The sequence below is a fragment of the Nansenia antarctica genome, assembly GCF_963989245.1.
Source record: "Nansenia antarctica genome assembly, chromosome: 3".
Lineage (NCBI taxonomy): Eukaryota > Metazoa > Chordata > Actinopteri > Argentiniformes > Microstomatidae > Nansenia > Nansenia antarctica.
Window position 1 is genome coordinate 78168840 of NC_137688.1, and position 23110 is coordinate 78191949.

General features: G+C 41.8%; 2 protein-coding genes across 2 annotated transcripts; one reads left to right on the forward strand and one right to left on the reverse strand.

The window, feature by feature from the left end:
• Positions 1–7695: 7695 nt before the first annotated feature.
• Positions 7696–10874, forward strand: LOC308154441 (lymphocyte antigen 6 complex locus protein G6d-like; the record flags this gene model as incomplete). The annotated part of the gene is made up of 3 exons (XM_080527601.1): positions 7696–7747; positions 8252–8371; positions 10663–10874. 3 exons carry the CDS (start codon positions 7696–7698, stop codon positions 10872–10874), a joined length of 384 nt encoding a protein of 127 aa, XP_080383727.1.
• Positions 10875–14080: 3206 nt separating this feature from the next.
• clic1 (chloride intracellular channel 1) lies at positions 14081–20896 on the reverse strand (the record flags this gene model as incomplete). Its single annotated transcript, XM_080526529.1, has 6 exons — positions 20831–20896; positions 18829–18938; positions 17433–17558; positions 16312–16418; positions 15901–16082; positions 14081–14242 (listed from the first exon to the last, which is right to left on the reverse strand). The coding sequence occupies exons 1-6, from the start codon at positions 20870–20872 to the stop codon at positions 14081–14083; spliced, it is 729 nt and encodes a 242-aa protein (XP_080382655.1). The 5' UTR covers positions 20873–20896.
• Between the last annotated feature and the right edge of the window lie 2214 nt (positions 20897–23110).

Here is a 23110-nt window from a genome sequence, read left to right on the forward strand (position 1 = left end):
TTCCAAAGTTCAGAGCTCTGCGCTCTGGGAGCGCTCAGAGATGGGTGCTCTGACTGAAAAGACGGTTTTGCCCGAGCAAACTGACCGTTCGTGCATTTACGAACGTACCCGTAATAACACTGCTGACAGCTGATCAATCGCAAGCAGAGTAGTGGTTTCCTATAGCAACAAAAGACACTGACAGCTGTTCGGAGTGCTTATGTGTTCGTTTCCAGGACATCACAAGAGGAGCAACATATCACAAAAAAGCGATCGTATATTTTAGTTTGTAAACGTTAAGACGAACACATCGCAATGCTAACCTCAGAATGGCACTAGGGATAACATCCACAACAACACTTAACAGTAATACATGTATGTAATATACTGTAATGAACCTGCGAGGGGAGGGGACATTCGTAGCTGATTTCTCTAGGTTCGATTATTGGTAAGCGACAGAGAGCTTTCCGGACTGGTTACAATACGATCACTTTTTTGAGATAGGTTGTTCCTGCTGTGATGTTCTGGTATGGTGGTATGGTATTTGCACTCATTTTAACTAAATTAAATAAGCTGTATTGAAAGGAGGCGAACGCATAAGCGCAGAGGGTAGTGTGTATACGCGGGGAGTGAGTATTTGGCACGTCATTGGCGGGGACATGGACTGAGTATCACAACTAAAATAAGAAATGTTTCGCTTATAGCCAACAATTACAATGAGCCCACAAACTGAAACATATGTCACTCAAGCATAGCCTACAAGGAAAACACTCATAGAAGTTGGGCATTGAAAGTTGGCTTGTGCTAGCATTAGCTATGGTGCATCCATGGTCAACATGACGTTACAGATGGGATGAACCGGGGTTCTTTCTATCGTAGCCTAGCATAGTATTGCAATTTCTGCACTGTACATGAACTGTCAAGATTCTTCTACAATGCAGCTTACCCAGACACATTGGAAACGATCAAAAGCTCTGCCTTTGCTAGCTGAGTTTTTAGCTTCTCCATCTTCTTGATGACACTCACTTTACATTTGTTGGGGCGTTGCGCTACATGTGTCTGCGTCACAGAGCCCGGCCAAGTTCAGAGCACTCAGAGATGGGTGCTCTGACTGAAAAGACGGTTTGTCCGAGCGAACTGACCGTTCGTGCATTTACGAACGTACCCGTAATAACACTGCTCTCTGGAGAGATATGAAAATGTCTGTGCACCGACGCTCCCCATCCAACCTGATATAGTTTGAGAGGATCTACAAAGAAGAATGGGAGAAACTGCCCAAAAATAGGTGTGCCAAGCTTGTAGCATCATACTCAAGAAGATCTGAGGCTGTAATTGCTGCCAAAGGTGCTTCAACAAAGTATTGAGCAAAGGGTGTGAATACTTATGTACATGTGATATTTGAGTGTTTTATTTTTAATACATTTGCAAAGATAAAAAAGACTTTTTCACTTTGTCCAAAAAAAAATCCATTTTGGAATAAGGCTGTAACATAACAAAATATGGAAAAAGTTAAGGGGTGTGAATACTTTCCGGATGCACTGTACACGATAATACCCCACTGCATACAGAAAACGAGTTGTGTATGTCTAGACTCTAGAGACATGTCTTGTTCTACACCTGTGAAGCACTTTGGTTCAGCTGCTGCTGTATGTAAACGTGCTATACAAATAAAGCTGACTTGACCTGACTTGACTACAGAATACAACCAGTCTTTTGCAACCTGTAATATTCTAGATCAAGCTAAAAACATATTATTTTTTAAATACTGTTGAATAACAGTAAACATAATTCTTTAGGAACATTAGGATTCGTAGGTCTCATAAAAAAAGCTTCACACAATAAACAAACAAATTGGAAAAAAGGCTAAAATAACTTGCTTACCCACTGCAAAGCACAGACCAACTGTGAAAATGCTGAGAAGAATTCTGTTCATTTTTGAAAATGAGAAATAACTGCTTCGTCGAGATCACAGGGAGTTTGTCCGTTCTGTAGTCAGACTGTGATCAAGCAAGACAATGGGTCACTAAATATCGAACTAGGAACAAGGAAGTGTATCTATAATGCCACTCCCTTGGTTTTGCATTACAGATTAATGAGTATACGCCTATGTTTTCCATTGAAGGTTTTGGCTTAGGACATTCAAATAGCTTCTAGATCATATGTGATGGCTATCAATAGCCTGGCCGTGTCTGTCTATGTGTGTGTATGTCTTTGTGTCTTTAGTAGTGCCTGTTCTGGTTGTCTGTGTCTGTGTGTGTGTGTGTGTGTGTGTGTGTGTGTGTGTGTGTGTGTGTTTGTGTGTGTCTCTTCAATAAGCTACTGTATATCGAGGAGACTGTCTTCCTGGTCCAGGGGCGCCACCCCCTTTTGAGAATGAATGAATGAATGAATGAATGATCTTTATTGTCATTGTAACAGGTACAACGAAATTCAAATGCAAACCCTAGGTACTAACAAACAAACACAGTCCTAAGATAATATTTAAAAAAAACAAGAATGCGACATAAATAGGGGGGGATATGAATAAAAATAGGGGGATAAGTGATCGGTAGACATCTGAGAATGTATCTATTATGTGAACTTCTATACTTCTATACACTATATGGCCTATTCACAGGGGGGTATATAGACAGGGGGGAGTTAGCATGTAACTGTGTACTTTTATAAACATATAAACATATGGACTAGTAGACTTACAGTGTTAGTGAGGTTATGGGAAAGGACTGTATAACGTGAATAGTTCAATGAGAGTATACTCCATTCGGCCCCGGGGCGTCGATCAGGACACACATGACAGGAGATTGACTTTGTGTTCAGGTTTCTTTAGTGGGTTCAGGCAGGGTACAGTTCAGGCATGGGTAGGATGATTGCAAACACTACAATGGGTGTATGTGTGGTTCTGCAATAAACAGAAAATGGTATTACAGTACACATGTTGTTACTAATAATACAGTACTGCGTGTCCTCTTGACCCTATTCCTACCACCTTTTTTAAGGACATTTTTGAATCTGTGTCTGATGACATACTAGGCATTGTAAATCACTCCCTACTTAAAGGGATATTTCCAGCGGCGCTTAAAACTGCCCTGGTTAGACCCACCCTGAAGAAAAGTAACCTAGATCCTTCTGATCCAAAAAACTGTAGACCAATATCCAATCTCACTTTTCTAAGCAACATTTTAGAAAAGGCAGCGTATAAACAACTTCATGAATTCTTAGTCTTAAATAATAGGTATGACCCACTTCAGTCAGGTTTCCGATCATACCACAGCACAGAAACCGCTTTGCTTAAGGTAACTAATGACCTTAGGATAAATGCAGACTCGAAAAAACTCTCGATTCTTGTACTCTTAGACTTAAGTGCAGCCTTTGATACGGTAGACCAGGGGTCGGCAATTAGGTTTGGCCTCGGGCCAAAACTTTTTTGAGCCACTAGATGGCGGGCCAGAACATAATCAAAGGCTAATTTAAGTAATTGATTGTTAAAAAAATGTGACACGTTCTAATGCTTTGACTTTTCTTTCGGAAAAATGTACACATCGCTAGTCAACTAACACAGCTTGTTTTGTGAGCCTGCTAACAATGTAAAGTAGTGTTATTATAGTTAACTAGGTAGCAGTCCAATCCATTACGTTGCAGTATTTGGCTTGACTAGCAAATTTGTGTTGTGATTCTCAACAACGTTGAAACGTAGTTTCACCCTTTTCCATACTTTTGAATAATAAATATGTGGACTGACGATGTATCGCAGCCTAACTTATTCTAATAATTATTTAACATTGTTTTATTCTGAATTATTCCCCCCTCCTCCCAGACAAGGTCACATTATTTATTATTGGATTGGTTGTTTGCGTGCCGGGTGAAGTTAGCTAAACAGTTAACCTGCTAGCAAGAGAAACATCATGTCACTCTCCAAAGGTCTAAAGAGGAAAGTTGACGGTGGAAACAGGTCATTTAAAGAGGAATGGACAGCGAACTATACGTTCATCCTACCTGGTTTCATCAATGCAGAGCCGTTGTGAGACTCACATCTTCCGTGCTCACGATGTTCCCTTTCTATACAAGTCGTCCTTTTCGTCAATGAATGTGATAAAGACGCACGAGAGGAATCGATTGATGCATAAAAATAAAAATAAACTGCCTGCGGATTAAAGTGACGTCAATATCACCAGATATCAAGCAAATAGTGACCGATGGGAGATGCCACTTTTCACATTAAGTGAGTACCAAGCCTGTCGTTATTGTATTTAATAACCTAATTGTATTTTGTATATTTTGAATGAATGGCTCATTGTACTTATTATCCCTAATAGCGCGTTTGCTCTGTCGTTTCAGGAGCATAGGCCTACCACCACTTTGCGCCGATTTTGTTGTCAATGTTTTTCAGAAAATTAAACAGAATTTGCTTTGTTACTGTTCATATGTGTGTTGCAGTCACATACATAAACATTACGTTTGAATGATTTAATGAGCTGATGTTATTTTTTTCAAACCACACACCGCATGTTGGCTATTTCAGCACCACGCCTTGTCCACCTACTTATGATTCACTATGAGGGGTTCAGCGTCAGTGCGCTTCGGTGCACCCCGCTGCCTGATTGTCTGTCCCTGTGTCATTCACTCTCAACATGGATACAAGTACAATACGCATTATTCAGGTGGAGGTAGATTCTCTATTCGGACATTATAGGCGCGGTGTTGGACTGTCGGTCCGATATTGTAAAAAAAAAAGGAAAAAAAAGTGGATTCTCAAAATAATCTGCTGGGCCAAATATTATTGGTGACGGGCCAGCAATGGCCCACGGGCCGCCTATTGCCGACCCCTGCGGTAGACCATTCCATACTTATTGAGAGACTTGAAAACTGGGTTGGCCTCTCAGGTCCGGTCTTAAACTGGTTCAGGACTTACCTGGCTGACCGAGACTACTTTGTAGCCCTTGGTGACCATAAGTCAAAAAATGATAGCGCAACCTGTGGAGTTCCCCAGGGGTCCATTTTAGGACCTTTGCTTTTTAGCCTATACATGCTACCCCTCAGTTCTGTTATCAAGAGGCATAGCGTTAACTACCGCAGCTATGCTGACGACACTCAGCTTTATATCTCAGTAACTCCCAACGACTACAAGATGATCGACCACCTGATAGATTGTATTGCTGATATTAATATTTGGATGACACAAAATGTTCTCCAACTCAATCAGAAAAAAACAGAGGTATTGATCAATCATTGGCGAGAACACTGGGAGAGAGAAATTATCTGCACACTTGAAAACACAAGCTCTTAACACTAAGTGTCAGGCTAGGAATCTTGGGGCCGGTTTCAAAGACAAGGCTTAAGCCTAGTCCTGGACTAAATCACACTTTCAATGTAAAATCTCCATTGAAGATGCTTTTTAGTCCAGGATTAGGCTTAAGCCTTGTCTGTGAAACCGGCCCTTGGTGTCATAATTGACCCAGATCTAAATTTTGAAACTCATATTAATAATACTATTAAAACATCCTTCTACCATCTAAGAAACATCACTAAGGTACAATAATTTCTCTCCCAGGCAGACACCGAAAAATTAATGCATACGTTTGTTACTAGTAGGCTAGATTACTGTAATGCTCTCCTGACGGGTCTCCCCCAAGAAATGATTAATAGACTACAAATGGTTCAGAATGCTGCTGCTCGTGTCCTTACTAGGACCAAACGAAGAGCGCACATCACACCTGTCTTGAGATCACTACACTGGCTCTCTGTCAGTTATAGAATAGACTTTAAGATCCTTTTACTAGTCTATAAATCACTCCACTGCGATGCGCCCAATTACATGGTGGACATGCTCATAAGATACACACCAGCTAGACCCCTAAGGTCTAGTGGCACGGAACTTTTAATAGTGCCAGAGGCTAGGACAAAGAGATTTGGAGGATCAGCTTTTAGCATATATGCTCCTAGATTGTGGAACACCCTACCTGAGGGCCTGAGGTTGTCTAAAACTCAGGAATTTTTTAAGCGAGACCTCAAAACCTACTTATTCAATGTCGCCTTTTGCTACTAAGGGAGACATTGGATTATAGAACTAGGATCACTAGGCCATTACAACATACTCGTGTTTTGAGATTTGTGTTGACAGGAAAAAGGACCTGAGTGCTGATGAGGCACTGTCAGCTCCCAGTAGCACCTAGCGCAGTACTGGAACCGGTACCAGGATGTACCTGGACCACCATCAGGTTGTATTGCTGTCATCTTTATTGTGTTGTTGCATCATAACTGCGCTTTCTGCAGATTCTCTTTTGGCAGGACCTGTGCCCATGCTGGATGCAGAACGATGCAGATATAACACTAAATTTATGGACAGTGTGTACGCCGATAATATGCAAGGAACTTTTCCTGGATACATGGTGTACAGGTTTTTCGCTTAGCTTGCCTGCTTTGCGCCGGTGGTCCTTGGGCCTCCCCTTGGTCTGTTCCGCCGCCGGGGCACCTGCTTGGCCGTCCTTGTGCGGGGCCTTTTGTGGTCTGTGCTTGCTTGGCTGGGCTAGGTGTGCTGGTGGTGGGGCGGGCTGGGTGTGTGGGGCGGCGGTGTGGGGGCCCACCGCTGGGTGCTGGTAGGCAAACTGGCTAGTAGTCGCTCTATGTGTAGAGGGCTGCAAGGGAATTTTTCCTGGCTACATAGTGTACAGGTTTTTACTTTTGCCTGCTTGCGGCTCTGTCAATATTGATTGATTGATTGATTGACTGAGAATGTTCATTATGTGAAGCGCATTGAGTTGCATCTTGTAAGAAATGTGCTATACAAATAAAATTTGATTTGATTTGATTTGATTTGAACAGTTTAGCACAAGACCCATGTCACTTGACTGCCCTCCCTGCCCACCTCACGCCGTTCGTTATAGCTAGTAATGGCATAATGCCATTACTCTCTCTCTCTCTCTCTCTCTCTCTCTCTCTCTCTCTCTCTCTCTCTCTCTCTCTCTCTCTGTGTGTCCTTCAAACACAATCATTCTCTATCTCTTACTCTGTTTATTATTTGTGTCTATCCATCTCTCTCTCTCTCCCTCTCTCCTCGCATATATAAAACACTGTTAGTTTTCAGCAAGACACGCTGATGATTTCACATGTATAATGTTATATTGAAATGTATACAGGAAGAGATCCTCTGTATCTGGTGCATGTTTCAGATAGATCATCTCTATGATATGAATGTGCTACTTGGCACAGCGGCGGCTACAAGTCTGTATAAATCACCTAAAGTCACATTTACAGTGCTTTCTGAGGCCCTTATTTAAATGTCCCATGTACACACATTCTAGGCCTACTCTAGGGGACATCAGCATGGCATGGTTACCTTCCAAATGAAATTAGGGCAGTTTAGGGTGGGGAATCTGACTTGGGGGAAGAAAGAAGGAGAGAGAGAGATAGAGGGGGAGGTAGAAAGAAGAAAGAAGGAGAGAGAGATAGAGGGGGAGGTAGAAAGAAGAAAGAAGGAGAGAGAGATAGAGGGGGAGGTAGATTCAGAGGGCTGGCAATACAAATGACAATTGGACAGTTGCATTTTGGAAAGAAGGAAAGAGATAACATACATTTAATTTGTGTTTGAGTGGGATACGCACCGAGACAGGAGTGAAGAAAAGAGAGGTAAGGTACCAGGGACTTACATCGACAAAGACGGAGGGAAGAGTTTGAAATCTTTTCCGAAGGGTGCAGGGATCAACTTCCAAGACTTGAATCATGTCTCGACCACATCTGTTCCTTCTTCTCCTGGGCTGTCTTCCCTTAGCAGGTATGTAGGATAATAATAATAATAATAATAATAATAATAATAATAATAATAATAACCGTTATTTGTATAGCACTTGAATGGATGAATCAGAGAACATTAATGAGTTGATTTGTATAATAACAATAATTAAAAAATGAAAGGGAAATGTTGTTGCTCTCCATTAACCTTTTGGATGAGGCTTTTTCTCTCAGTATTATAAGGCACTGGGGTATCAACATAAGGCTATATATATATATATATATATATATATATATATATATATTGTAATATACTGTATGTATATTAACTTTTGAGCAAATTACAATATTCTAGTATTTATTTCGTCAGTAAGTACATTTTAGAGCAATTCAATAGTTTGAGAGTTAACATTACATGGTGCACTCTCAATGCTGTGCTGTGGCTTTGGTGCTGCCTCCATCCATCCCAACATGTGAAGAGTGTCATACTTATGTGTCATAGTCTTATGTACCATATGTTGTTGTTGTTGTTCCCCTCTGGTCTCAGCCTCTCTGCGCTGTTACACGTGTGTGTTTCCGGCACTCTCTCCTCTGGACTGTCTCAAGTTCCCCCAGGAGTGTCCAGCCGGACAGCGCTGCCTAGCTAGCACTGCAATTGGGATGCGAGGTAAGCGTGTGTGTGTGAGTGTGTGTGTGTGTGTGTGTGTGTGTGTGTGTGTGTTAGGGGAATTCAGGCATTGGAGACAATAGACAATGCACTTTTGGGAAGGGGGCGGGGGGGGCTTGAAAAACATGGATGAAGATATACCTGTGTTTTTAATGACTGTGTGAGTTGGAGATTGAACAATAAACTTAAGGTTTATCAGAGTGGATTTCCGCAATTAAGACTGGAGTTGAGGAGTGACCTAGTAGTAATCCTACCGTCCTAGTTGTATACAATATGACAGACCAGTTGAATAGGCCCAATGTCAACATTTCCTCATCAAGCCGGTTCTGTACTGTATATGTAAAGCACCCTGTGCATCCGTGCTGGGAAGGGCGCTATATAAATGAAGTTTTACTTACTTACTTACTTACTTCTCACTAGCGGCTATGGTGCCGTCAAATGACTGAAAAAGTACTCAGAGGGTGGATCAGAACACAACGTGCCTCGGTGGCTTAGAAGAAAGAGGTTTTTTAAAAACACAGACACTTGTGTCTTCTTATTAACATCCTTATTGCCACATGACTCAAGGGTGGTCAGTGATTGGTTGCACCTTGTTACCACTTGTCTTTAAACAGTATTATGGCCTAGCCTCCAATGACCACTTTTAGACTAGCAAACACAGTGTCATACCAGAATGTCTGTCAGTCACGCTTCTCTACGTTAAAACCAAAAGAAATGACTCATGTTATCACTTTATTTGGTTCAATGCAGACGCTAATCAACAAGAGTCACTCACATCCACTCTAAGGAATGATAATGGTTCAATCTCCCAGTACAGGTCAGCTACTACTGTACTACTACACTACACTATTAGTACAGTAGTACTTACCCTCTGTAATAATAATAATAATAATAATAACCTTTATTTGTATAGCACCTTTCCTGCAAATGTTGCAGCTCAAAGTGCTGCAGAACTATATTAACTAGTATACTATATACACTAATATATATATACTAGTGTGTCAGCAAAGCCCGGAGGATCATCAAAGATCCCAGCCACCCCAACCACAGTCTGTTTGAACTGATGGCGTCCAAAAGGCGAAGCCTCTTCCTGAGCCTCAGGGCCAAAACTCAGAGGCTAACCAACAGCTACTTCCCCCAGGCTCTCAGGCCCTAACCCTAACCAACAGCTACTTCCCCCAGGCTCTCAGGCCCTAACCCTAACCAACAGCTACTTCCCCCAGGCTCTCAGGCCCTAACCCTAACCAACAGCTACTTCCCCCAGGCCCTCAGGCCCTAACCCTAACCAACAGCTACTTCCCCCAGGCTCTCAGGCCCTAACCCTAACCAACAGCTACTTCCCCCAGGCTCCCAGGCCCTAACCCTAACCAACAGCTACTTCCCCCAGGCTCCCAGGCCCTAACCCTAACCAACAGCTACTTCCCCCAGGCTCTCAGGCCCTAACCCTAACCAACAGCTACTTCCCCCAGGCTCTCAGGCCCTAACCCTAACCAACAGCTACTTCCCCCAGGCTCTCAGGCCCTAACCCTAACCAACAGCTACTTCCCCCAGGCTCTCAGGCCCTAACCCTAACCAACAGCTACTTCCCCCAGGCCATCAGGCTCATGAACAAGCCCACTGTAGACAACTGACTATCATCCCACAAGCACACCCCATGCATACGGACTATATAATCCTGAAGCTCGCAGTCACTTTTACTACTGTCACTTATGTCCTATTGACACTTTTTGATTAGGAACGAATTAATAAGTGCCTTATTGTCTGCAAATTGTCTGGATACTGTTAACTGTATCCTGGCTTATACATCACTTATGGCCTTGAATTATGCCTATTGTCCTTATTGACCCCTGTTGTAAAGTCACAGGAGGGGGTAGTGGTGGTCTAGTGGATAGTGAGTTGGACTTGTGATCGGAAGGTTGTGAGTTCAAATCCCGCCTGAAACCACACCACTACTAGTGTGCCCTTGAGTAAGGCACTTAGCCCTCAGTTACTCCAGGGGGAATGTCCCTGTAATTCGTAATTGTAAATCGCTTTGGATTAAAAGCGTCTGCTAAATGGCAAAATTAATTAAAATTAATTAATTAATTTAAAATTAATTAACCGAAGCCTAAGAATGTTACTCTCTTACACTTAATGTGTAATGTGATGTAACAATAAAACTTGAAACTTGAAACTATTAATATGATTCTCTCTCTCTCTCTCTCTCTCTCTCTCTCTCTCTCTCTCTCTCTCTCTCTCTCTCTCTCTCTCTCTCTCTCTCTCTCTCTCTCTCTCTCTGTCTCTGTGTGTAGGAACCCTGCGTCTGGTGCTGTATGAAAAGAGCTGTGCAATTCCCTCCCAGTGTGGCCAGGCTGGGGAGAAACACGCAGCCGGTATGAACTTCACCTACAGCAACGTCTGCTGTGACACGGACCTGTGCAATGGCGCTATGGCCTCTTCTGCCCTCTGCTGGAGAGGAGCTTTAATCAGCCTGCTGCCGCCTCTCTATCTCATACTGGGGTGATGGATGTGCACTATACTGGACACATGATGTACTTACGCACCTTGCTGGCACAGTTGCCATTTCACAGTAACACATACTGCCTAGTGCCTACATGTACTTTGCATGGCCCCCTACTAACCTAAACCATCTCAGTCTCTCTCACACACACACACACACACACACACACACACACACACACACACACACACACACACACACACACACACACACCCGTGTAGGGGATGCATGCATGGCAACAGAGCTACCTGTGGTTAGTCACGTGGTTGTTGAGTCATATGAGACACATCACACTGTCTAAGTGGCAAAGACACACCTGTAACCTCTCATACTCAACATGTACTAAACAAGGATTTCATTTTCACATTCATGCTTCTCAATGGTGCTACTTTAATAGTTAAGAGGTACTTTAATAGGGAATTGTATTTCAAAAAGAATATTATTGGTAAAGGATTATTAGAGATTAATGAACACAACTGATGATTGCATTTGTATTTCAACCTTTTTATTGGAATAAAAAAAATGACTGTGTCTTTTAAAGGATGATTTAAACATACAAAAGAAATAAATACACTTAAATCCCATACAAAGTTTGATTGTCATCAATAGAGATTGAACACAATTGCATTGGATTCAATATCCACCCACAACGTCATCAAAGTTAAGTGCAACTGCCTTCGGCTAAAATGGATGGTGGTGCTAAGGGCTGAAATAATGTGGAGAAAATAAAAAATATATATAATAAGAATGAGAAAAGCATACTGTAAGAGGGTTGTAAAAAGAAAGGACAGGTTTGAGGAGGAGGGGATAAGGAGGGAGTGAGAGACACGAGTGAAAGAGTAATAACTTATGTGGGAGGGAAGGATTACTACATACAAGAGAAATAGTGAGCAATGTATCAAGTTATCTCTTACCACTAACCTCAAGTCACAAACGTCAATATAGAGAATACTAGAATACAACAGTATTGAAATCATACAGACATGGTCCCTTTCAACACATAGCCATATAGACTATTAATTGTCCTGCAAAATTGGTCCTTTGATATTAGAAGTCAACATTAAGGATTCAGTCTTACAATAATATTATAGGTTTGACTGTTGTGGCATTCAGTTTTTTCAGGATATGGGATTTATTTATTTATTTTTAAACTGGGGATCATCATCACTCTTTGAGAAAACGACAGTAGAAAAAATAACACTATATCGCTAATGCCATCCACATTTTACCCCCAGTATTCAACGAAGAATACTTACGAAATGCACTTGGGTGATATCATTTCACACGACCGTGTCCTGAAACACATCTGACATAACAAACATACAAGGTCCAGTTCTTTCCCAGAGAGACGCCTGACAGAAATTCCCATTTCGATTAACTCTCGTTGGGTTCAAATTCACTTTTAAGGAATTAAATTAATTCTACCATTGGAAAAAAGCGTGCACATTAAGAATACTAAGACATACTACTTTATGTGTTGTCTCTGTTAATCAATGCTACTATGGGAATTCATTTATCTGTGCAGCTATTATTCTAGTACATTTTTATTTTATTATTTAATCATGAGTTTAACATAATGAAGCTATCAGAATTTTACTCAATAACGTTTGTGAGCTTAGAATGATAAGGTTCTATCTCCGTTTAGGGCAGTTCAGAGATATTGAGCGTCAAAGTTTTTACATTCCATTATGTTTTGTGAGATGGAACCTTTGTATTTTATTAATTACTAACAAAAAAAAATCTACATTTTAAAAATAACACCACACAGGCATTGATAAACACCTAATGGATCAGATTATGTAAAAAACTCAGTTTTGACCAAAAATGGAGATAGAACCATATAATTCTAACGTCACGAACTGTTAACACTGTGTTTCTGCATGACATGCTGTGATTTTCTCAGTATTTACAGTAAACCATGTGACTAAACTGGTTTGGTGTCTTTAGGTTATAACAAGTCAAGTGCGTCTTAGTAAGCTTAAGTTCTCATAAAAGAGGAACAATAACGACGTTACATAACATAAATAGGTGTAACACAGAGTGTCCTGCAATACAAGTCATTTTACTGCAGACAAAATCCTTCATTTTGAATGAATAAAGCAGGTAAATTAATGCAAAAAAAGCCTTATAATGGGGAACATAAGCTTGATAATAATATATATATATATATATATATATTTTAAAGGTTATTTTCTTCTGAGTGGGCAGTCCCACTCATATTCTTCATTTTATTGGATAGAGACAGTAGGAGAGGGCATGTCAGCAGGGCATGGGGGCCGGATTCAAACCCATGCTGACATGGGCATAATGTGTGCACTGTAGACCGCAGTGCTAGACCACTGGACCACCCCAGGCCACGGCTTGATAACATTCTTGATGAATTATTTACTACAACACTGGCAGAGGGGAAGCAGAGGTCTGTCGAAATCATTTCCTGTCACTAGCTGAGAATATATCTGTAGATATGCGCCAAACAAGATTCCCTTTTAACCTCCGCTTGTGCAGTGTACATTGCCATATATTGTCTTGCCATATAAAGACATTGGTTGGAATCGTTTGTAAAAACAAGTTTGAAGTTGAAGGTACGTGTGCCTGTGTGTAATTCAAAACGAATAATTTCTAACGGCTTGGCTGAAAGTGAATAACTAAACACACAATGTGGCAATAATATAAGAACTAAGCAGTGAAGGATTAATCATAAAGAATAATATAATACAGAGACTGAATGCATAGAGCATGTAACATAAAATAGGGACTTACAGTATAGGCTGCCTCCGATATAACCAAGAGACTACAGTACAGTACGATATCATCCTGCACTCAAAAGAAGGCAGTAGAGCTTTTGTGTGAGTGTGTGTGTGGGTGTGTGTGTGAGTGTGTGTGTATGAGTGTGTGCGTCGGTTGGGTGTGTACGGATTAGTGTATGCTCCGTCAGACTACACTATTTCTGTGTAAGCATGTGCGTCTGCATGTGTAGGTACGTGGCGTTTGTGTGTGTGTGTGTGTGTGTGTGTGAATGAGTGCGTGGGGTGGGTGTGTACGGATTAGTGTATGCTCCGTCACTAGATACACTATTTGCAATGTGTAAGCAATGTGCGTGTGCATGTGTAGGTAACGTGGTTTCCGCTGGTATTTGTGTGGGACTAAATGGAATTCTAAAGGAATTCTAAAGGAATTCTAATGGAAGATTCTAATGGAACTCTCTCCTCCTACTTCAGGGCCTTGGCCACGGAGGAATAGGCCATGTGGATCTCCGTGTCGTTGGGACACGTGGAGGAGAACTCCTCGCGGAGGTAGGCCGCGTCCAGGTACCGCCACAGGTGGGTGAGAGAGCGAGGGACAGAGAAGCTACGGTACTTCAGACACACCGCCTGATAAGAGAGAGAAGGAGAGAGATAGAGAGAGAGAATAAGAGAAGGAAATGATCATTTGCCAAATGTCAACTGGACTTGAGGAGTGGCACACACCTTCCTAGTTGTATACAATATGACAAACGTGACAAAACACCAGTTGAATAGGCCCAATGTCAACATTTCCTCATCAAGCCGGTTCTCACTAAGGCCTATGGTGCCGTCAAATGACGTCTTTAGTTAAGTATAGCCAAGTACTCAGAGGGTGGACGAAAACACGACGTGCCTCAGTGGCTTAGAAGAAAGAGGTTTTTAAAAACACAGACACTTCTCGTGTCTTCTTATTAACGTCCTTAGTGCCACATGACTCAAGGGTGGTCAGTGATTGATTGCACCTTGTTACCACTTTAAACGGTATTTAAAGAGTCAAATCATTTCTGGCCAGGGCACCCTCTGCCTATGCCCACCTGACTAACCTCTGCAGCTCATCCAGAATGCTGCAGCCCCACCCTGTCTGGTGTTCAATCTCCCCCAAGTTCACCCATCTCCTCTCTTCACCCTCTCACTGGCTCCGAATAGCAGCTTGCATCAGATTCAACCTGGTGCTAGCCCCCTACAGGGCAGTTAGGGGAACCGCCCCCCTCCCTATGAGCAGCAAGCGATTGTTAGTCCCCAACAAACCCCAGCAAGAACACTCATTTTCTACCACCTCTGCTGGCCGCTTGGCACCTCCGTCTCTAAGAGGACCTGGCAGTCGCTCATCTTGGTCACGGCTCTTCTTTGTCTTTGCTGCCCCAGTGGTGGAAGGAGTTTCCCATTGCCTGGATCTTACGACCCCCCTATTCAGGCTACACCAGGGCTCCTCTTCCTCAGTCCTTCCTCAGTCCCCCCCCCTGTGCTAGCAGCATCCCAACATACCCCACTTGTGTTGAACTTGCACTTTTGGCAAGAAAAAAAAATCCAATACCCCAGTAAACAAAAAGTCCAAAAGACGTCCTCAGGGAAGCCGGAATGTGGGTTCAGATGACGTCTTTCTAGAACATCCAGATGACGTCTTTCTAGGACGTCCAGTCTTTAGGACGTCTTTTGGACTACAGAATTGTCTTAAGACGTCATCTGAACCCACATTCCGGCTTCCCTGAAGACGTCTTTTGGACTTTTTGTTTACTGGGACAAACAAAAAAGTTTTCTTCCTATTCATGGGCACTGTGACTGCTTCTAGTACTTACTCTTATAGAAAGTCTTGCTTGCAATGATTGTGATGTATAGCAGTTTCACGTATTGCTCAACATCAACCTGATCAAAAGGGCATGTTATAGCAGCACAATCTAACACAATCTTCACTGTTTTTAAATACAGTTTATACTGTAAATTCAAGTGAATTACATGTCAGAACTGACCGGACAGTTTTAGCACACAACTGGTCCATCAATCCTAATCAACACTGTATTTTTGAGGGCTTGAAACTACATTTACATTTACATTTTTGGCATTTAGCAGACACCTTATTCCAAAGCGACTTACAATCAATACATTTGAATACTAAGCATGTGAATCAGCAGTCCACCATTCGTTGCAGGAAGAGTAATCTAGCTCGGGCCCGGGGCCACTGATAGAAGGAAAAACCTTCTCCCTATTATCGCCTTCTACTAAAACTTTTTTTTTCTTCTACATATTACCTTGACAATATTCAGCTTAGGCAGCAAGTTGCAGTCGGCAAGAGTGAGGTCATTTCCGTCCAGGAAGGGGCGGGAGGAGGAAGTGACATCATCTGCGCTATTCTCATCAACCTCGTCAGGAAGTGGGGAGCCGATGTAGTCATCCAGCTTCTTCAGGGCCTTCAGAAGGCCTTTCTCCAGGTCTGACCACCACAAACACAAACACAATACAACACAATCTGACTTAGTGATCGGGGGTTCTGTAGAAAGATTATATTGTTTTTATAGAAACAAAATATCCGTCATTGCGCCTTTGAATAGAATGGACAAATTCATTATGGATGTAGTACTGAATGAGTTCCAAATCATGAGCAAAACAAGGTTTTGCACAACAAGAACCAGCTCACATCATGATGATTTTGTCTCACTCACTGTCGTTGAGCTGGGGGTTGGAGTTCTTAATGTAGGCTGAGAACTTAGAGAACACATCCACGCCGGCTGTGTTGGACTCTGGGTTTCGGGAGGCCAGCCGGGGGTACCTGGGGTGGGAGGATGAAGTTTACAATTATTTGCCATTTAGCGGAGTAAGTAAGTAAGTAACGTTTATTTATAAAGCACCTATCACAGACCAGCGGTCAGAAAGTGCTTTACATAGGCTATAAAAAACATAATTAAAGAGCAAAAGAAATAGCAGGTTAAAAGAAATGAGAAGGTAAACAAGTGAAAATAAAAACAAGAAACAAATAACAAGTGTACAACAAATAATAACAAGACACAAAAAGACAGGCGGAGGATAATCTTTCATATCTTTCAGTGAGGTATCGTGCATCAATCAGCATAATGTCTACAGTATATAGACAAACATAATATATACAAAGAAGTACATAAACTATCAATAGTTATACACTGTATATTGTATATAAATATAATTAAACAAAAAGTCCTGGCGCATTGAGCAGTTACACCAGGAGGGATGTGAATCTTTGCTTCATTTTGTATACTGGTCACATATCATGATCATCAGGGCCCAGTTGGTCAAAACGTTTAATCTGGATCCAGGATCAGATCTATCTGGCTGTTTTTGAGTCGTATAGGGATCCTGGATCAGGGAAAAGAATCGGGATCATTCTGATCCAGATGAAAGGTTTTGAACAACTGGGCCCAGATCATGGATCATTTTCACGAGCTGCACCCCGCCTCTGGAACCCTCTCCCCCAACCACTCGGAGACTCACCCTCACTCTCCGCTTTTAAATCCCACCTCAAAACCGACCTGTTCTCCCACGCATTCAACCTTCCCTACCCCTAACCATCTCCCCTAACCCTGCCATCCCCCCCTCCCCCCCTGGACATTGCTGAGTTAATTGTTCCCTGTTCGTTAACTCTGTGTTCTATGTTGCTCATGTTATCTGTTGCTTGTTGTTTCTGTGTTTTCTGTTTTCCCCATATTGTCAGCGTCTTTGAGCCCTGGAAAAGCGCTATATAAATATAATGAATATTCACATATATTATTATTATCATGGAAGGTAGTGTATATAGAGATGGATTGGTTACTTTGGAGGGCATAGATTCTCCTCCAGGAACTCCTCGATCTTGTTGGTGTCTGTCTTCACCTCTGTCCCGTACAGCAGGAACGGGGGCTGAGCTCCCGGAGCCAGGTCTTTCAGGATGTCTGGTTTTCTACACACACAGAGAGAGGTTAGCAAAAGAGGAGAGACAGAAAGTAGAGAAAGATTGACAGTATGAGCAAGAGAGTAAGAGAAGCACCATGGGAGGTAGTCATATTTAAAGTGTATTATAGGTTCATGTGGACAGACAACAATACATAAGTATTGTAAGGAGGAAGCATTTTGTTTTCTTTTAGCTCTCTGCTGCAACAGTTTGGATTTGAAATGAAACTATTATTGTGAGATCAACGTACATTCTCAGCTTTAATTCTATGTTATTTTTTTCTTTGAGATTGGTTTCACCAATTAGAAAGTACAACATTTTTTTAAACATACTCCCCCTATTTCAGGCCTCCAAAAGTATTGGAAAAAAATCATGCAACCCACTGACCCCAACAGACACTGGGTATACTCTCTGGTGATGCGCTGCCAGGCCTGTACGGCAGCCATCTTCAGATGTTGTTTGTTTTGAGGTCTTTTTGTGGTCTTAATTTCTCTCTTCAACAAATGAAATGTTGAAATGTTCAATTGCATTTATATTTGAATGTCAGAAGAAGAAAAAAACTTGGCCAATGAAGAACCTTCCACTTTTCAACCCTGAAACACTCTTATTGTCTATGGCAATATCTTCTGGGTCATTGTCTTGACTGTGTGATGGAGCGCCATCATGTTTCTGATAGTTTGTCAGGCTAACAATGGGCGGCTGTGGTGCAGGAGGTAGAGTCGCCTCACATCTCGAAGTGTCCTTGGGCAAGACACTGAACCCCCCAAAAAATTGCTCCCAGTGAGCGGGCCAGCACCTTGCATGCGGTGTGTGTGTGTGTGTGTGAATGGGTGAATGAGAGGCGCTGTAAAGCGCTTTGGAGCAGCAAAAAAGGCGCTATATACGACGAAAATGACAGTGCAGTCCATTTACCATTTAACAATGCCGCCCCAAAGAGGTTGAAGAGAAGATTAACTGACATCTCTTTGGTCCTCAATAGCAGACTACAAAGGAAGACGCTAAGCCTAAAATTAGTACTACACATTGTCAGCTCTCTTATGCCTAACACAAAGTGACGGAACACACCTGACTTACCAGAAATACCTGTCAAGCCAATTTTCCCTACTGGTTCCCTGAAACAGGGGGACTAAAAAAAGAGCTGTCGTTTCTAAATGGTGAAACCATTCTGAAAAAAAGAAAACATTGAATAAAAAAAAGTAAAACCAAAACTGTTGGGAGTATAGAGCTAAAAGATGACAACATGCTTCCTCTTTCAAACACTGTTACGTGCAGAACAGACCTCTTCATGTCCACTGTGGTGACGTTGAACGTGACTCCTTTCAGCCACAGCACCATGAAGAGGCGCTGAGAGAAGGGACAGTTGCCGATGCTCTGGCCATCGCTGCCCGCCTAGAATGAAACAGCAGGTGTCAGTTTCAACAAGTCAAATTTAAGACCTTTTTAGACCTTTTTTTAGACCTCTTTGAATATAATTTTAGACCTATTTGCAACACCATATGATAGCTTTTTGTCATCCTCGAGGTGATGAAATTAGGGATTTCACTGCCATACAGACAAAAAAGGAAGCGAATTGGCATTTTTTTGGTTCCAGCTTGATTCATTTCTGTGTAAATAGATGTGGTCGGACTGATTTCCTTGAAGAAAATTCTTATTCTGCAGCCTCCTCTGTGGACAGAGTTCTATCTAACCTACACTTTTCACCCCATTCAATGCTCACTTGCACACCTCAGGTTAGTACTGAATGCAGCCAAAACTATAAGTAGGCCTATACGCTATGCTTATCTCTCGAACTCTCAAGTCTGAGGCCATGGATTCAAAGATCTGCACCTCAGATGGTTCTCAAATTGAGAGAGTCCCTCTCATACTTGGAATATATATCTTGGGATCTGGATTTATTGAGGTTGTCATTTAAAAACAAAAAGTTATAAAAGAAAAAGGAAAAAGATCTGAGAGTTAAACTTGCTAAATCATGCTTTTCACTTAACAGTAGAAAGATCTATCAATATTCTTATTGGTCCTCGACTATGGGGACATCATTTATATGCATACAACCTCCTCCAACAGTTAGCCTAGATTCAGTCTATCATTCAGCACTTTGTTTTTTATTACAGGTGATACGTTTGGTACTCATCACTGTGTTTTATATTAGGCTGTGGGGTGGCAGTCACTAACCGCTAGAAGGACCCACACTGGCTCTCGTATTAAGGAACTCTCCATAAACTCCCCTAGCCTACTATCTTACATCCCGTATCACCTGAAGACTTACCTAGCCCTTATCAGACACGGTCTCAAGACTGGCTAGACCTCAAGGTCCCATGTGTCTCCTCTGAGCTGGGTAGAACTACCTTTCATCATTGTGCTCTTGACTAAAGGCAGTATGACCTGCTCTTGACCTGCAGGACACTCTAATACTTGCTGCTTTAAGTAAATAACAGTGATGTGTCTATATTTTGTCATCAGGGCACCCTTGAAAAAGAGACCTTGGTCGCAAAGGGACTCCCCTGAATAAATAACGGATAAATACAAATAAAGAAACATTTTGAGGTCTCCACTGCATTTCTAAGCAACAATATTCTTATTTCAGGAAATGTAACTATTTTTCCAGAGGCATTTATTTTTGTGGTGTGGTTTTTTGGAGGTGTGTGAGTCTCCTGAAAACTAAATGAATCAGATTACAAGAAGTTACAACACTATCTTTCACACTTTAAGCAAATAAGACGAAGTCCACACAGAGAAGACCTGATGGAAAGTGGCGGGGGACCATGCATGTACTATAATAATAACTGATTATCACACCGCGCGTCAGAGAGACGGCGCCCCTACAGATTACGCGCGTAATGATGTATTTATAGATGAACATTACGCACAGTTGTATGAACCTTTAGGGCCCTGTAAAGGTGGTCCAGGAAGCATGTGGGTAAACGAATGTATGACTACCACCAGCTATCACGGATATGACCATTAACATGGTCATAAATTAGGATATGAGATGATTAACATGGTCATAAATTAGGATATGAGATGATTAACATGGTCATAAATTAGGCCTGGTCTTCAAAGAAACTGGCGCGATCGGGACAAATGGCACGGTTTACTTTTCTCACAGATAAGAAAGTTATCAGGGAATTGCGTCAGGCAATATTTGGTTGAGAGATTAAATTGCAATCAATCATAACATGAAAACCCAGCATATGAATGCTACATTGTTGTAGTAGCCTAAGTTGTTAAAGATAGGAGATATAAAATGCATTGATGCATTATCCAGACAATCGCTTACTTACCTTTACAAAAAGTTCAACTAGAGTTTGATTTTCGTCACTCATGTTAGTTGCAAGTGTCGCCGCTGTTGCAAAAACAACCCGATAACAATCTGACAGGTGAAAACGTGGTCAATCAAATGTGCATTAATGCAATGAATCATTAGGTAAACAGAAATCCGACCTATAACATGTAGGCTTCTATCTTCCGCTTAGACTATTATAACTATACTATACAGCCTTTATAACAACATTAGTATGCTATAATAATGTCATGCTAAAACTCATGTCATCCAGGAGGTATTACCATTAAACGTTGTGACAATAGCAAAACGAAGTTCAGTAACAATTGTACTAATACAATTGTAACAAACGTATCCGGTCCTGTGACTTACAGTAAAACGCAATTGACTCAGTTCCGATTCCCCGAGTGAACATGAGAAGTAGCGGACTTCAGTTGGGGGAATTCCCCTAAAGAGCCCCGGATGAGGCAACGCCCCAAACGTGAAGTTCGTGGCTGTGTTCGAAATGGCATACTAGCATACTGCATACTAGCATACTCAATTAGTATATACTGCATACTGCTTACTAAATTCATAATAAGTATGCCAATACCAGCCGACCGAAAATCTAGTATACATTTCTTGCATACTCAAATGTCACATACTGTACAGTGTGAACGCACTGCATACTAAAAATCTACGTCATATCTAGTATGAGTAGTATGCTAGTATGCCATTCCGAACACAGCCCGTGTTGCAATACCCCCATACCCAACCCTCGCTTTGACTTCCGTGAGTTACTTCAGTGAGTCTGCATGGACAGTTGACTCGCTGGGTTTGAATCTGAATCTCCACACAAAGCGATGCAATTCTTTCTACACGCCACTCGGCAGAATATCCAAGCTGGTCACTGCTCTCTACCGCTCTACGGATATGTGGACAGTGCATGATATTACAGTATGAGGTATTACAGTGAGTATATATTCATATAAAAGTTAGAATATACATGAGATCAGTATTAATATGATATGTTTAGTTATTATGTTTATATTATGTTTAAGTTAATATCATTCACAACAAAGGACAAGTTGTGAGATACATTACAACCGCAAAGGAATGGCCAGGGTGTGATTTCCTTAGCCACATTACAATCACAAAGGAATTGACAAATGGTGAGGATGTGACTTGTTCAGGATGTCCGCAGTCCCACTCAACTGGAAAAAAATTACACAATGAAATCGAGGCTGACGCGCAAAATCCCTCTACAGTATGGTATGTACAGAACAAGGGCAGTAGGTCTCGTGCAAACAAGTAATTGTGCAAAGCTACATTTAAGTCCTGAGTGTGCATATCAACATGAGTATCAATATGGTATGTACAGTCACACACACACACACACACACACACACACACACACACACACACACACACACACACACACACACACACACACACACAGTGTGATGGGCTCCATTAAGGGTACATATAAAATGCCATATAGAGTATGATAACAAAATATAAGAGGCAAACAAAATAAATAAAATGAGATGAAATTATCTACTAATTATAGTAAGGCAAGACAAATATACAGACAAAATATTCAGCAGGCTATTGCACACTGTATAGGCCTAGTTCCTGCAGGCTGAGCGGCTCACACCAGGTGATGCACTGGGCCATATGTCCCACCCTTCCCAGCTCTGTACTGGGCCGTATGTCCCACCCTTCCCAGCTCTGTACTGGGCCGTATGTCCCACCCTTCCCTGCTCTGTACTGGGCCGTATGTCCCACCCTTCCCAGCGCCTTTACAGTCCTTGCTGGGGTTCAGTGTCTTGCCCAAGGACACCTCGACTTATAGCCAGCCAGGGTCCGAACTGCCGATCTGCCGACCTTGCGATCATTAGACGGCGGCTCTACCTCCTGCACCACAGCCGCCTATTTAGCTGACGCTTTTATCCAAAGCTGCTTACATCACAGTGACTGCATACATTTTCAGTATGTATGGTCCCAATGGGAACCAAACCCACAACCTAAGCGTTGTCAGTGCCATGCTCTACCAATTGAGCCACAGAGGACCACAAATTTGATGCAATAGCAGGACTCAAAGGCAGTTTATTTATTAGAGACTATACTGTTGTGCTCATGTAGGCTAACCCTGATTTCTATAATCTAATATTCTACTTAAATTGCCCAATTTTATTTTTTATTGTGTTTTTTTTAATCTGTTTTTTCTCTTTTACTAGTGTTTTCTGTTAAACACTTTGGGCGGCTGTTTTGTCATTGTAAAATGTGCTATATAAATAAA